Source organism: Styela clava, chromosome 3, assembly GCF_964204865.1.
Source record: "Styela clava chromosome 3, kaStyClav1.hap1.2, whole genome shotgun sequence".
Classification (NCBI taxonomy): Eukaryota; Metazoa; Chordata; class Ascidiacea; order Stolidobranchia; family Styelidae; genus Styela; species Styela clava.
This window is the reverse complement of record NC_135252.1, coordinates 18,989,328-19,005,667: the sequence shown is the minus strand read 5'-3', so window position 1 is coordinate 19,005,667 and position 16,340 is coordinate 18,989,328. Positions and strand designations below refer to the sequence as shown.

Sequence of the window (16,340 nt, the reverse complement as noted above, 5' to 3'; positions counted from 1 at the left end):
AAAAGTTTTGAATCAACCACTCAGCTAAATCACGCTTGCAGGTAGTTGGGTCTGGGTGATTTCATGAAGATGGCTTATTTTCTCTATACATGTAAATGGAAGATTGAGCCAATGGCTGAACATATGTGAAGTGGGCAGAATAACGCAGGCGGAGCCAAGCTGGAGGGAGTGATAAGATTTGCTGCACAAGGACAATCCATGCGAATATGCTAAAATACACTATTGATTCTTGCTATAAACTCGGTAGTAGGATCCAAATACTTTTGAGAATCTTTCTTGGGCGTGCGCTCATTATAAAAAGGAGTAACATAACTGGCACATATTAAAGGTTCTGCTAGTTTTCCCAAACTTCTGTTTGTCCATTGCTTTTTTTCGGAGAAATCAAAATAAACTTATACCACCTGTGTCTGTTATGAGAGACCGACGAGCGTCTGAATCCAGTAATTATATGATGATGAATAAGGAAGTACCTCGTTACGTATTTGCTACTTTTACATTAGTTGAAATGAAATTGCACTACCAAAATATCAAAAGCTCAATCCGGCCATGAAGAAAGCCTGGTTAGTTTCATTATTATGGCCCTAATGAAAAGTAAATTCACAATACATGTCTTTTATAAAAACTAATGGTTAAAAGCTTTTCAATAGATTCAACAAGTCTTGCTAATAAAGACAAGTTAAAAGATATTGGTCGAGCGTGGCACTTCACGGGAGAATGCTTTTCTGACTGACGTGTTGAAAAAATTACGCGTGGAATTTGTATTTTGTGGGATCCTATCTTTACCTGTTTCTGTGTTTTGTCTGGCTATCAGCTCTCAAGTCTGCAAGTATTATTAGTTCAGGTTGAGTTTTAACGTGGTTGCTACAATCCCCAGATATCAGCAACATTTGCTAAATCGCCTGCCATTTTGAGTGCGAAAATGAGTGATAAGAGTAAAACCAAGTCGCGAGGGTCGGCAAATGCCATCGCCAATGCATCTGTATCCGTGAACGAACGAATCCTTCAGGAATGCCATAAATTATACGTTGAAGATAAAACTGGTTTAATCGATATAGCAAAAGGGGTTGGCATAACTTTATTGGAACCTAGAAAAAAAATCACTGTTCTGCTCATTGGAAATCACTCTGCTGGCAAAAGTACTTTTATAAATTGGTATGTTGAGGAACATGTTCAGCGTACTGGAGTGGCAATCGAAACGCAAGGATTCACTATAGTGACTAGTGGTCGCAAAAGGGAATCATTGACTGGTAATGCGACAATGCACCTTTATCAACATTTGCAGCCATTGCAAAAAATGGAAGGAGTTATCGATTATGTTGGCACAGAAATTTCTACTTCGAAACAAAAGAAGTTTAGTTTGGTTACTTTTATTGACACACCGGGTCTTGTGGATGGTGACATGAAATATCCTTTTGATGTTAATAAGTCAATTCTATGGCTTGGCGATAACATAGCAGATCTGATTTTTGTCTTTTTCGATCCGATTGGGCAAGCCTTGTGCAAACGCACCCTAAATATTGTTGAGGAATTGAGTGAAAAACATGCGGAACGAATGAAGTTTTATCTCAGTAAAGCGGATGAAGCAGGACATGAAAGCGATCGACAACGAGTTATGATGCAAATTGTTCAAGAACTTTGCAAACGACCAAACTTGAATCGGACTGGATTTGATATGCCTACGATTTATGTCCCAACTCTTGGAAAACAAAGTCGCTGTGTAAATCAGATTGATGATGTTTGTAAAGAAGTCGAAAGAACAATCAATGCTACAATCCAAAATACTCTCAACCAATTGGAAAAAGATTGCAACGATATTGCTGATGCTATTGACGACAAACTAAGAATTGATGATGAAGCATGTTCGTTCAACCGAAAAGCCAAAAGCAGGCGTTGTATTTTTTCTCTGTTTGGTTTATTTTTGCCGATGCTCCTAGTTGCAAATTTTCTGGCTGTTGGTATGTCTGATGACTTTCTCCATTCTACATTAGGAACCTCGGGTACTGCAACACTGCGAAAATACACTTCTCCAGTCTCAGCAATGTGGACGGCTGTGCCTCAGTTGTACCATTGGCACGTTCTTGGTGCCTTGATTGTATTTTCTATCATACTTCTTATTCTCGCTCAATTATCTTCAAAATCGAAAGTTACTCTGGCAAGGAAGCAAAAAAGATCACTGCTGGAGCGAAGGGAATTTGTTCAATCCAAAGTCAAAAGCAGAAAGGAGGGTTTATACAAGGAATATCTTCAACAAAGCATTGGATCTCAAGAAATATAAACTAAACAGAGGAAATAGTTACTTTCTAGGATAATTATGTATATTAAAGTTGCTGAATACGTCTAGATTTTCTATAACTATTAAGTTCATGTATTTTGTATAATTTGAAAAGTTCATTCACGAACATTAACAAATATTGGCTATTTCTTACATTGAAGTAATTGCATGATATCTTTGCACTAAATTCTAAAAAATTCAAGTCATCAAATAGATGATTTTCTCGTTAATCTGACTTTTGATATAATTATGACTGATCATTTTGTATGTACGTTTGTGGCAATGTGTTTAGTTTAATATTTGAATTATTTTTGATTATTGAAGCATCTTTGTAACTGTGGCTGTATATTTTAATGTTACAGCAATAATATTCGAATGATATGGCAACATCGTTATGATTGATACAAAATAGGCAAGGGCCAAAACATGATTCTTCATTAAATATTCTTTATTGCACAAGCATTATCACGCTAAATTACACTAAAATAATTATTCAGTGTAATGCGGTTTGTTGTTTATGTGAACGTCAATCATCTTGACTGATTGATACCATAAGTATTATCATCCAATGTGGAATATTCGCTATCATTGCTCTTAAGGTAGGGATTGGACTGAGTGCTTTTTGATCGGAATTTGCAGTCATTTATGAAGTATAATACATTTCCTATCATACTCTGCTGCTTCACAGCTAGCTAGCTCATCATGACTTATTATTCTGTTGTCACATTCAAATCATGACTTATGCTATAGTTCCTGCCCCTGGTTCAGTAAACAAATTAGATTGTTATTCAGATTGAATTCTTTAAAAATTGTCTATTACAAAAATATATTATGAGAGTGTATTAGTCATTATTTATGTTAATTTTTTCAATTTGGAGTTGTTTAGAACAATAGGGTTCGTAGAATTTTAAATATATTCAATACATTAATAGTTTATATTTCCATACTGTGGAATGAAAATTCTTATTTGTTAACAATATTATTTGACTACCAGAGTGCTAAATTATTTTCCTAGTACATAATTCATTTCATCATTATGATTGATGACCTACCTATTTTGCCTGTTACAATGTTTAATGATTAGTTTTAGTACAATACTACTATTGATCACTTAGTTTGTTTGTGATTTTGCAATATTTAGATAATTAGATGATGGTGTTTACTGAGATATTATGGGAAGTGAAAACATGCAAACCATTTATATCTATGACACATGGAAAACTTTTTCAAGAAGAAAATAATTTCATATTGACTGGTGCAGAAGATGGCGTTGTAAGAGTTTATGAAGTACCAGGCAGGAAGACGTCCATGATAACAGTATGTTTTCTAACAATACTAGATTATTTTTATCAAAATTTAAACTGCTTATGTGACCTTTTGAATTTTTTTGTCTAAACAGCATGTCATAGAATCTTCAATGAACAATTTTAGATTGCAGTTGTTATGTGTACTGTTATATTTTAAGGATTTTTATTTTCATTCTGTGGGAGAAAAGGATAAGATGGGTTAATCATAACTTAGGCTCTTTCACGATTGTACTCGTCCATGTCTGGTATGGGAATAGTTATCAGATGTTGGTTTCAGGTGCATGAACTGGTAGTTGAGGAAGCTGTAACCAATCAGAGGTCAGGTCAACCACCATATGACGTCGAATGCATGGAATCTTGCAATCCTCTTGCACATACTATCTTCCAAAGGATTCGAATCTGCATGCTCACACAGGGTAATCAGAGGGTTAATGACAAAAGTGTGCCTAACGCTTGGCAACAACTGCTAAACATATTTTATACCGATACTAGTAGTCTTGAAGACTCTTTAATATATATTTTCATTAAAGTTACCTTCAAGCAATGTCAACCTTCAACCAAAAAGTATGAGGACAAGTGTTCCTACCTTCATTTTACCAATGTGTTATGGGATTTATATTATGCAAAGAGATTTCCATAATCAACATGTGCCCTATTATACTGAAATAAAAATTATTTCTAAATCTTTAATGTTGTTGTATTACATATGAGCTCGCTTCTTAGTGTGCATTCGTGCAAACTTGAAAGTGAATCATTACTATTGACAGTGAACTGAATGTTGTCTGATTAGTAGCAGATTCGCTTTGTTTTCATCCCTAGTCCAACAAGTAATAACAAAATATTTTTGTTTCTCAGTCTGTACGTTCACTAGAAACAAAATGTGGACCGGTGTTCCATCTTCAATTGCATGACATCATCCGTCTGGTATCACAAGATCTGATTGCAGCGGATTCAAGAGGTTCAGTGACCTTGTTTTGCAATGGTCAAATATTTATGAGAACAATGCCTGATAAAGCAGCTGGAATTACTGCTTTGCAGATTCATGAGACTATGTGTGAGTTCCAGCTGAATTGAACTTATTTTAATAAAAGGAATATTTCCCAACAAGAAGAGTCCTAAAATCATAGGTATTTAGAAATATTTGTAAATAACAGTATTGTGAAGCTGTCATGTTAAACTGGAGAAAAGAAAAAAATGCAGTAGAATAGAAGCAGAAAATCGAAATAGTTATTGGATTTCCCTCAAAATTAATCATTGTAAAATTGTATGGTTGTGGGCAAGTGGAAATTGGTGCAGTTTATCTCACAACCATGCTAGTTTAATACACACACAAATAGTTTGATTTCATATATTAATAAAAATGTATATTTTTTGCAGTGGGCCATCTATTCATTATCACAGGAAATGAGGACGGTGTTGTCAACTGTTTTAATGCATTTGATAATTTATGGAGAATACGATTACACGATATTATGTCTATGAAGGTTTGTATCAATGTGCTTTATTTCTGATGTTCTTCATTGATGTAAAATGGTCGAATTTAGGCTTTTATTTCAACCACTTCATATCTGAATTTATGAGTAAGTGATTGTCAGAGATTATATTGAACGCTGTCTGGAGTTCACATTACTACAGCTTTTTCCACCACCCAGGTACAAGAGAGTCAATTTAAACATTTAGTTACCAGCTTACTGTGCATAGACTTCTATTCATGCGCTCTGGCTTCTGAAGTGTGTATATCATTATGGAGTTAAACTAATTAGCTAATTAGCATATGATTAGCTTCGTTGCCGGTGTTAGAAAATTCTGCTCGTATGAAATTTCTTTATGGACTAATCCGACAGAGAAAATTCATCCAATGCCATTTTTTCCTGCGTGGAACTTTACGGGATCGCCTCGCTGCTACATATTCTATGAATATATCCCTCTATATACCAACTTTGGTAGGCCATACGTTTCTTGACTGATTTTTTCAAAAGTTTCCAAGATTTTCTATTTGTTTCAGATAGAAAGACTTCAAAGTACTCGTTCTGTGACTTGTATTCTTGCTACAGCTATTTCATCTTCGTCATGTCCAGCAATGGATTATATAGTGGTTGCAGACTCCGATAAGAACTTGCATTTTATTCAGGATGGCAAAGTTGTCATATCAACTTCAGCACCATCCGTTGTTAAAGTTGTAAGTTTCTATCATTCAGAACTTTTGTTTATTTTGGAAATTACTCGGCGTCCAATATGAATAGTACACTAGTACTTTATGAGAATTATGGCTAGTTTATGGGGATGTTCAAATTCAATTTTTATGGGGATCTAGGGTATGCCTTGTATTGAAAGTTTATTTTTGATGCTCAAAACAGCAGTATTTTACAGTAAATAGGTAATCTTTGTAAAAAAACAGGAGAGCCAGACTAATATGTGACACAGAGGTCATGCAGCAATACTGTTAGGTCGCAGAGCTTCGTGTTTGACTGTTTGTCGAAAAAACAGTCGACAAGTGTAATAGAACAATCAGCCTCGTGATAAGAATTTAGAAAAAAGAAGAATTTTAATCCAAATTTTAACCTAATTTTTCAGTATGTGTTTTATTCCAATTTTTCTTATTTTAGTTCTATTACGAGTTCGTTGACTAGCCAAGTGACTCTAGTAGTATTTGTACCCGAAATTATGGCTTAACCCTAACCTGGTACACATACTACGTTCCAGTGTCCGCCATCTTGGTTCGCATGCTGCAGGAGTACCGAATTATGTTTCTACCTGTAATTTCAAGATATGATATATTTTGATGAACATAATGCTGCGTGTCCAATACAATCATTATTTAATTTGAATACCTATTATCAAATATCCTTTTTTTCTGAATTTCAGATGGTTGCTGGATATTTTCTTCATTTTGATGAAGTTGGAAATCCAGATGAAAAGTAAGAATATTTGTGAATATATACATTACAAATTGGCATGTTTCAGTCTTTAGTCTTTACCATTCTATATTCTTATTAACAACTCATTTTTGACAGCAGATAAAATTCGTTCAGTGGGGCCAGGGGTCAGAGTTTGGCATTTTTTCATTCATTGGAGTCATAATTTTAATCTTTCTGAGTCTTAGTCGAAATTTGGAATTTCAGAGTTCATGGTGATTTAGTTTGACTGACCATTCGATTAAAGAGGTCAAATTTGTGCTAACTTTAACATTTTCTTGGTAGTTGGGAGCTGGAGTCAAAACTGATTGAAATCTCTAATTTGATGGTAAATTTTTCTTCGACTTCGTAGCCATGACAAGCCAGTCAGTTTTATTAGTGTGCACTTGATCTAAAGTAAAATGGTACTCTCGTAGTATGTGTACCAGGTTAGGGTTAGGCAATAATTTTATTTCGATCTATTACGCGTTCGGGGACTGTCTGTGTTAGCAAAGTAAATATGCATACCTCCTGCCCATAGGATATAGTCCCTTCACATAACTTGATGTGAAGTAGGCAAATAAAATTGGTTACCTCCATATTGGTACACATACTTCTGGAGCATCAGAAAAACACCTATTAATGTTGACTTCTATCAATGTGAAAATTAAATTATAATTTTGGTTGTTACATTACCCAATACAACTACTCAAAACATTAATTTTACAGATTAACACAACTAGCACTCGGATGTGAAGATGGAACAGTCTGGATTTGTGTTGATTTTGAAGTACAAACTGCTACACAATATGCCAATGTTGGTCACACCATCACACATCTACACAGACTCCCTCCGATACAGAATTCATATTCTTCAACTAATGGAAATAAAAATGGTATGTTTTTTTATGAATAAAATAGATGGAGTCAAATTGTTTTAATGATAAAAATGTAATGTGTGTTGTACTTGAGCCTTGAGTATACATTTTTCATTAAGTATTCCACAATTGAGCTTGAAATAAAAGAAAGATCTACCTCAAGCTAGTGTGAAAAACTAATATGAAAATTTTTACCAATTCTAGTGCTATAATACATGGGGTCAATCGCTGCAATCGATCAATTCGCTCCTTTTCACTAGTTTGGACAAAGGGGAATTAGATGTAGGAGTTTCATTTCCATTCGTTCATACGAGAAAGATCTGGATAAGGTGGTAGGATTCAAGACTGCATCTTGGCAGAATATAATGGTACACCGCACTGACCGCACACTATAGTAACGCCAGAAGTTTTTTTTATCATAACTAGTCCCTCCGTCCAGGAGTTGCTGATATATGCAGTAAATTTGACCTTTGGGCCTGGAAAAAATGAAACACTTCTGCTGTTTTCTGTGACAAATGTTTATGTAGGATTACTTATGTTATATCATTTATTCTACCAGATCAACACTCTGATTCAGTGAGTGAAAAACTTGATCTTTTACTTTGTTGTGGACAATTTCCGGCATTACTGGTTCTACGAGAGGGCAAGGTTAGTTGAGTAATATAGCAGAACTTTTCCCTCAAAAACAAATGGCATAAATTTTGACATTTTTCTTTGCTGATACAGCAGTAATGTTCTGTAATTGTCTCCAATGATCATTATGTAATTGCTCAACCTCTCAATCATGTTAAAATAAATTAAATCTTGACTTAAATAGTCAATTCCAAGTCAAAATAATAAATCACACACATTATTATCGCATTGCGACAAATTTGAGAGTAATAATTTTCACTTCCATTTTACTTCATATGGTAATTCAGGTAATTTTAGCAAATATTTTTTTGAAATCTAGATTACAATTTCATGTGCTCAACCAAATTGTGAATTGAATTAAAAAATACAAGCTTCCTTATTTCAGGTATCGACCAAACATAAACTTCCTGATTGGACAATTTCGATATGCAATTTTCATCAAAGTGATCATGACGATGCTAATACTGTACTAATTGGATGCCAGGATTCTACAATTCAAGCAATAAAGGTTTCGTGACACTGAACGGGCATAAGTTCCCTTTTAGGCATAGCCAGATTTGTGCCAATCAGGAAGGCTGATAAGCCAAGTGTGTGCACAGGGAGAGAAACAGTTGGCCTGTCAGAAATCCGTTTTCAATAATGAGGCCAAAATTAAGGATGGATATGTATTCTTTGGATCCCGAACCATAAAAATCATTGGAATGGCTAATGGAGCATTTGCAATATTTCCCTACGGCAGCGTTGTAATTTTGAAAGAGTTTTTAATGCTCAACCAAAGCAGATAGATGAACATCCGAATTTTTACATTCACTTCGATTGTGTTTCTAATTATTTGATAAATATGATGTTGTACCTGCCAATGAGGTAACCTGTATGTTGTCAGTATGATAACATTTGATAAAGACATAATTATTTTGTCATCGAATGTGTATGCAAAAAAATTTGGAATCTTTTTCTTTCTTTTCTCTACGCCAGAGGTTGCTAAACAGTTTGTTCATGCCGCACCAAATTATTGGAAAAATAAACTCACGTCACATATACACGAGAAAAAATGCTGCTTTCTAATAACACTCAATTTTGAGATCGTTCACGCCTTTTACGGTTGTAAACATGTACGTCTAAGAAATAAAGTCATTTCTTCCTATCTCCGCACGATTTTTCTTCTAATGCTAAAATCTGGACAGCAGATAAATAAACTGCTCGCGAAATTGAGCATGTAGTGTTTGCTCTATTGTACAACAAAATAGGAAGACACTATAAAAAGGCGAAAGGAATCTATTGATAGATATACACATTTAAAATAAACAATAAAACATTTATAATGAATAAAATATTCGATCATGTTTTAGCTATGCAACTCAATTCTGTGAATTTACGCGGGGCACTTAGCAACTCGCAGCAGCGCATGTTGTGATTTTCTTCCAAAAAATAACACTAGTGCTTATTTTCGGGGGATGTCTTATATTTTCATTTATTGAAAGCAAAATTACAAAGTAATGAATTACGATATTTTTAAATATACAAATTATAAAAACCGATATCCATTTACTTATAAATAACACGTTTTTATTTAAAATAACTGCAAAACATAGATTTATCAATCATTGTGTGTGTAGGACAGATTTCTTGCTATCCCCGCGTTTTCGACTATGTCGTATTTTAAGGGAACTGCTTATATCTAAAAAACATTTTTATTATTATTCAAGCTATGTCTTATTATCGGGGAAACACGGTATGTTGTTTAGGTCGGGGAAACTTCCAATATTTAGCGAAAGCTATTGTCACACCCATTACAGGGAATGTAGAATGAATTTCAACAAATCTTGTCTGTTTTCACTAAAAGTTTTGCGTACATAATCAAATTTTTGGTGATTGCCATTTACCAGTCTATTCCTTTTGCTGAAATAGCTAGCCCGTTTTCCAAATGCCTGTATCGTAAACGGTTGAGCATTGTTCTGTTCACGAATACCTAAAACCTAAATGGTTTCAAAAGAGGCTCATTTTGTGACATTTCAGAAAGATCGGAGGGCTTATGAAGTAGTCGTGGCCCATCAACTAGTTATAGGGCAGAGGTGGGCACGGTTTTTGAACGAAAAGCCAAAAATTTTGTCTACTTAGGCTGGCGGCCCATGAAAGTGTGACGTAATAAGTTACATTTGATGAACAATATTTACAGGATTACAAAGCAAATGTGGAAACAATTAGCCTTGGTCAAAACTAAATTTAATCACAATCGTCAACAAACTCCTAGAAGTATTTAAGCTAAAACATTAAAATTTGATTTCCGTTCGGTTGTGGCAGCATCAGGCGGGCCAGATCGGATTCGGCCCACGTGCCGTACTTTGCCCATGTCTGTTATAGAGCATGTGTAGGATAGTAGCTTATTATAAAGAACTAGCGTAGTGATCCTGAAAGGTCCATAAAGCACAAAGTTTTTTTTTTTAAACTTCAACAGAATATTGGAATGGACGCTGTTTTTACAAAATGGCACAATTTTTGTATGAAGTTTTTTTGCAGGGCACTTTTGTGACATCACATATATTAATGAGCATAACAAATGTTCAAGGAATGGTAATAACATCGTCGTCCAACCGTGAATGCACATTTTCATAAAACAATTCAATGAAATTAGGCCAATTTATAGCACTACCATCAAACGGACTTATTTGAACCGGCGGCAAATGATGCTCAGCCCACATTTTAGAATTTAAACTCAAAGATAAACACGTTTGCTCAGCTAGAGAAATTTTATCATTTATCGTTCTAGATCCTGCTTGATTTGGTTGGAGATTATCGATCCAGGAGTCTACCGACTGGTCTGGCAATGGAATCTGGTTTGCTGGTGAAGGATTTTGATAATGTCTTGAAGTGTAAGAAATCGTATATTCACGACGTGTATCTGTCGTAGTAAAAGTCTCCGGTTCAAAGCGGGCACTTTTTCCCCGAGTTGATTCTAACATATCGCGTTCGTCAAAGTCATTGAACCTGGTGTTCATAAAGCTACTCTTTGGGAGAGATGGTGTCTCTCGACGATCATCGAGTTCTCGTCTTTGTGGTTCGTGGGTTACGTTCTCCGCCAAGCTAGACTCTCGTAGTTGGTCAATCGCCGCCCCCATTTCACCATTCGGCTGTTGGGCCAGAGCTGGCTGATTGTTATCTTTCAGACTTCCGCTTGAAACATTAGAGTTCTTTTCGTCAGGTGCCACGCACGATGTTTCAGGTTCGCGGTCGATGTAACTATCAATTTCATCGATCATACCTTCAACTTCAGATATCACGCTCCGAACGCCTTTTTCGAAAGCAGCTTTTGACTCTGCATTGCGAATTTGAGGTAATATGTTCGATATAATTTGATTATAAGCGGCCAGTTTAAAATATAACTCTGCTTTAGGGCATGCCAGTTGCGATCTTCGAGCCTTTTCGTTTATCAAATTCCGGCTATTGGTCAACAATGATTTAAGCTCGGTCTCTATGTTGACACGCTTTTGTCTGAGTGTGGTTAAGAATGGCAAGCTCTCAATTATATTATCGGTTACGGATTTACTTTCTTCCATACTCGTCGACGATGAAGCCACTGTTGCTTCAGAGTCTTCAGTATTTGGCGACTTCTTCAACAATGCGTCATATTCAACTTTGTCAGATTTAGGCACACAGATGTTCCATGTCATACGCGTTTATTGTAAAACGGTTGACTGTAAATAAAATGAAATAGTCAATAAACAATCACAAGATGAGGGCGGAAAGAAAATGCATAACCAGAAGTTAATAGAAAATAAACTTACATATGATAACGCTCCAAAGGCCTAAATCGACAAGAAACTGACAGGAAACGTGAACGATAACGTTATTGGCATAAAAATAGCAACTAAATTTAGAAAGCAGTTAATAAGAATGAAATATAAAATACATGAACAATTAAAGCAATAAATGACGACGATGGTCATATGGGGCCCCGGTTACGATACCTTCACCACAGGTCTACCTAACGAGACCAAAAGCCACCCACACGCTAAGTCAATAAAGCGGATAATGCGAAACCACACCACTAACATCATAACAAGATTAAACAAGAACGTCCTACGACGCGTAAAGTCGAGATGCAAGAGCCACGCGTGACACGTCAGATGCAGTAAAGCCCGCGAAACTCGCGTCAAAACAGAAAAGCAATTATCGATAAAAATTAGCAGGTCGGAACACAAAGGAGAACAGCGTTCAAAATATTATCAACTGAAAAGAAACTTCTATCGCCGACACCAGTAGTTCAAATAAAAATAGTTGCTGTTACCGGGGCCAATAGATTAGAAAATTACCATTAGTTTATATTCCCTGTTTAAATTCTAGCTATTCGATGTAGCTCTAGTCATAAAAGGTGGTCAGCTTTGACAAATTATGACATCACACAGATTTCGCTTGTCCGCGTTTTATACTTGCCCCCTCAGGCACGTGATCAGTTCGTTGTTCCACATCGCGGTTTGCAGTGCCTTTCTTGTTCGGAATTTAATCAATCCATAGTACTTAGCATGATTCCGATTTTTGAACTTTCTCTGTCACCAACGGATGTATGTTTCAAGTTTCTTATTCTTCAGCGTTTACTTAGTATACTGGTAATGTTAATCAGGCATGTTTGTTGTCCTACAGCCGTGGACTTGTGTGGTTGGTAGTCCGAAAATATTCTTCAAATATACAGCAATAGCCAGGGGTGCCAAACTCGGGGGTTTTCCAGGGCCGCATTGCATTTTGGAAATTGTGCCAAGGGCCAAAACAGTTTTTGATAATAAATATATATATATATCTAAGTAACGCTTATTTTAGATAGGTGTAGTTGTGACCAATGTTCTTTCTAATTTTTTGTAGTATGTGTGCGCAGAAATTTTGGTGTGTGGCTGTGTGCGCACATTTTTGGAAATGACTAATATATGTAGAAAAACCAATGAAGAAATTTTGGCGTTCTAACGGGTAATAAGTGGGCCAACAACAAACTTTCTCAACCTGCCAACCGAGCACATTGTTACATTACATCGAAATAGGTCTGTGCGCAGTAAATCTATGCGTGTGCGCAGCCTCTGAAAGCACCTTAAATACCTTAGACTTTAGAGGGAACACTGGTTGTGATGTGATTTTTCAGCCGAATAAATTTTTGTTAATTTTCTAAATTTCAAATGTCATTTACATATTAATTTCTTGCATTTCACTATTATTGCAATTTACCTTTTTTATTACAAAGAATCATAAAATTTTATGTACAACTATCTAAATAATTTTTAAACAAATTTTGATAAGGAAAGAAAAATACATACACTAAAATGACTTAATCTAAATAAATCGACCTGAAATTTACAAAAATACAGAATAAACTCAATGTTTTTTATTACAATTGCCCTGACGATTGGCATCTCCTTTGGGCCACAAGCTTACTAATATCAGGCTGAAAAGATTTTTCAGTACCAGCTATCATCACGTTTCACGTGATCATCGGTTAATTTGGACATGCAGAACTATTGCAATTTGCAACACCCATTTTTTTTTAAAATGCCACTTTTTTGATGTACTTTTCGTTTCATTTAAAATCACTGAAGCGTTTTTTTAAGTATTCTTTTGCTAGCTTTCGGTGTTCTCATAATTGGGTCATGATGTGAACAAAAAAATTGTAAATTTACAAAACTAAACTACTTTCTGTAAATTGTCGTTTTCTGTGTGAATAATCAGTTTCACTTTAAAAGGTTTGAAAAATGTATTACATTTAGATAAAAAAAAAACTTACAAAATATTACAAATATTGTTAATTGTTCAAGTGCCTCATTGGAAATTATCTTGGGCCGCGAAATTGACACCCCTGCGCCAGACCACTATACGGTGATTGCAATATACTTCACCGCAGCATGCACTAATATTCTGCACCGTAACTTGTCCATCTGCATTGTCGCATTTGGTCAATCAGTGAAGATTATGAATATTTATATAGGAATTAATTGCAAGTTAGTGGCAATTATATTAGGCAGACAAAATTAAGGAATTCTGAAATCGGTTTTGGAAACTCAGCACTGAGGCTGGGCTACAAGCAGGTCATCTCGACTGGAAAGTCTTTGTTGCCTTCAGAGCTTCTCTTGGCTTAAAAGGCGCCACTTGTACTGACGTTCAGTATTGCTTACTCCAACCATCACACATTTATTACTGTAACGTTCCATTGGATTAAAGCCAGACTCACTCAATTGTCTACGTCTACACTGTTCAACGAAAAGTTTGATATTTTTCCATTAATAAGAATTAAAACTATTCGATAAAATACAAATTTTACAACACAGGTCGGCATATATTTAGGCTCATATGCAGTATTAAATAGAACAGGATAACGCGATTTCCTATCTACGGGCTTTCGATGCAATTTTTATAAACTCTGTCCAAAATGATGGTATCAAACTCTCCCCTGATATGTCTCATATGAAACTGATTTAAACCATTCTAACGCTCATTTGTATCCCGTTTTACAAAGAATTCCAAAGAATATATAAGAAGAATAGATATATTGTAATTGAAGAGCAATGAAAAAATGTCTGAATACTTAAATTGAATTTCGATCCTGCTGAAAATTATCCAACCACAAGATAAGTTGATTTCTGGTTACTGTCTGTAAGCACTTTGCGTATCTACGGAGACTTCAATCCAGATTTTATTTATTCAACACACGATTTTCTGAATCTTCATTTTGAATTTTCTGATCATTCTACGGTTTTTAAATTGCGTTGATTGTTTGGAAATGTTGATTTGATGTTTATGTACAAGAGTATATGAACAAGGCCGGGTGCTAGCAAATTTGGCATTGGCAGCATTCGCTTTTTTTCTGAAACAGAATCGAGATTTATTTTTGAATATCAAGCTAAATTATATTTATGCAAATGAAAGTATATATATTTATGCAAAATACATTGCAATAATTTTGTAGTTTTCTCCTTGAAATATATATATATATATATATATAGACTATATATACCAGGAATGAACTTTCATTAAAGATAATGTTAGTGTGCTTACTTTGCTATTTTATTTAAAGTGCAAAAATAAACGATTTTCAATGTTTAGGTTTTGTCATGTAAAAGTTTGTAAGTACCATCGACCGGATACTCCTGGCTCGTATCGAGGTCGTGATAGGCGCAACAATTATCCTGAAATTGGCCTTTTTAAATCATAGTAGCTCCTTACTTAACTAATTGTACATTTTTATTCGAAGTCAAGTGCGTATCAAAACGTCATATATACAAATAAACAATCATCATTTCCATCTTATTATTCTTCAGAGCAAATAAGTAAATTCTCATTACCGGTGGTTCTTTCTTGAATTTTGAATTCGCAATCTCTTCCTAGTAGATAAAGCATTTAACTTAATTGAATATGTTGGTTTCGTAAGATGAAATTCACTGGGTAAAATATACTCTACTCAGCCTATTGTGTAATAAATTTGATAGGCAATGTTAAATTGGTCTCCACAAATCATACTAGAACCTTACCTAGCAGTGACTGCCTGTTGACTATTATTCGGTGTTGATCGGAGTAGAATACGTATAAGAACTTCATATAAAAACACTACAAATCATTAACTCCAAATTAATAGCTAATAAGCAAATTGTAGTTACCAGTTTCTTCGATTTCTCTTCCAATTTTTGCGCATGCTGGTATGGCCTTTCCTGTGGAAAGTTTATTTAAAATTTTAGCTCTCATGCAGTATGTGAATCAAGATGGCGGACATCGAAACGTAGTATGTGTACCAGGTTAGGACTTAATTTTATTCCACTTTTCCGTATTTTAGTTCCATCACGAGTTCGGGGACTAGCCAAGTAAATACCGTAGTATTTGTACCTGAAATTAGCGCCTAACCCTATTTGGTACACATACTACGTTCCGGTGTTCGCCATCTTGATTCACATACTACATGAATACCGAAATTTTAAAGATTTGCATTCTATTTCCGTCAATATCATGTACTTTGTTTCAATTTAATCGTTATATTATATTTAAAGAATGTTTTGCTCAATCGTAATTTTTACTATAAAAATTTTTTGAACGACTTGAGAGGTATTGGAAAGAAAGTAAAAAAATTCTGAAATTCTTGCTTTTTCAATTAAATTATAAAACTTTGGGTGTCGCTGCTCGATAATCAGTTTGGCTCCCCGCTATTTCCCTTCCCCAGTAAAACTGTGCACATTACCATTTTCCGTAATTTGTGCTTGTGATATTATTTTTACTGGTTGTAAAAAATAAACTTGTACGCAGAGTGGACCTATATCAGTAATCAGTACGTATTATACTATATATAGATCATTTTATTATTATTAATATGTTGTTTTTGTTGTTGTTGTTAAAA

At 35.0% G+C, this 16,340-nt stretch overlaps 3 protein-coding genes across 3 annotated transcripts; 2 read left to right on the top strand and 1 right to left on the bottom strand.

Moving 5' to 3' along the window:
* Window positions 1-654: 654 nt before the first annotated feature.
* LOC120342343 (uncharacterized) lies at window positions 655-3,406 on the top strand. The gene has a single exon (XM_039411132.2). It carries the CDS (start codon window positions 920-922, stop codon window positions 2,273-2,275), a length of 1,356 nt encoding a protein of 451 aa, XP_039267066.2. The 5' UTR covers window positions 655-919; the 3' UTR covers window positions 2,276-3,406.
* An 11-nt stretch (window positions 3,407-3,417) lies between these two features.
* LOC120342345 (uncharacterized) lies at window positions 3,418-9,128 on the top strand. Its single transcript, XM_039411133.2, has 8 exons — window positions 3,418-3,589; window positions 4,435-4,633; window positions 4,957-5,063; window positions 5,585-5,758; window positions 6,445-6,497; window positions 7,203-7,369; window positions 7,911-7,999; window positions 8,370-9,128. Exons 1-8 carry the CDS (start codon window positions 3,422-3,424, stop codon window positions 8,499-8,501), a joined length of 1,089 nt encoding a protein of 362 aa, XP_039267067.1. The 5' UTR covers window positions 3,418-3,421; the 3' UTR covers window positions 8,502-9,128.
* A 1,417-nt stretch (window positions 9,129-10,545) lies between these two features.
* LOC120343270 (uncharacterized) lies at window positions 10,546-12,234 on the bottom strand. The gene is made up of 2 exons (XM_039412408.2): window positions 11,767-12,234; window positions 10,546-11,676 (listed from the first exon to the last, which is right to left on the bottom strand). Exon 2 carries the CDS (start codon window positions 11,650-11,652, stop codon window positions 10,546-10,548), a length of 1,107 nt encoding a protein of 368 aa, XP_039268342.2. The 5' UTR covers window positions 11,653-11,676; window positions 11,767-12,234.
* Window positions 12,235-16,340: the final 4,106 nt, after the last annotated feature.

Excerpts from the sequence above, each read along its gene's own strand:
- LOC120342345 (XM_039411133.2), top strand. The coding sequence starts at position 3,422 with ATGATGGTGTTTACTGAGATATTATGGGAAGTGAAAACATGCAAACCA. Across the intron at positions 3,590-4,434 it reads GGAAGACGTCCATGATAACA|TCTGTACGTTCACTAGAAAC; the intron begins GTATGTTTTCTA and ends TTTGTTTCTCAG. Across the intron at positions 6,498-7,202 it reads GTTGGAAATCCAGATGAAAA|ATTAACACAACTAGCACTCG; the intron begins GTAAGAATATTT and ends TTAATTTTACAG.
- LOC120343270 (XM_039412408.2), bottom strand. The coding sequence starts at position 11,652 with ATGACATGGAACATCTGTGTGCCTAAATCTGACAAAGTTGAATATGAC.
- LOC120342343 (XM_039411132.2), top strand. The coding sequence starts at position 920 with ATGAGTGATAAGAGTAAAACCAAGTCGCGAGGGTCGGCAAATGCCATC.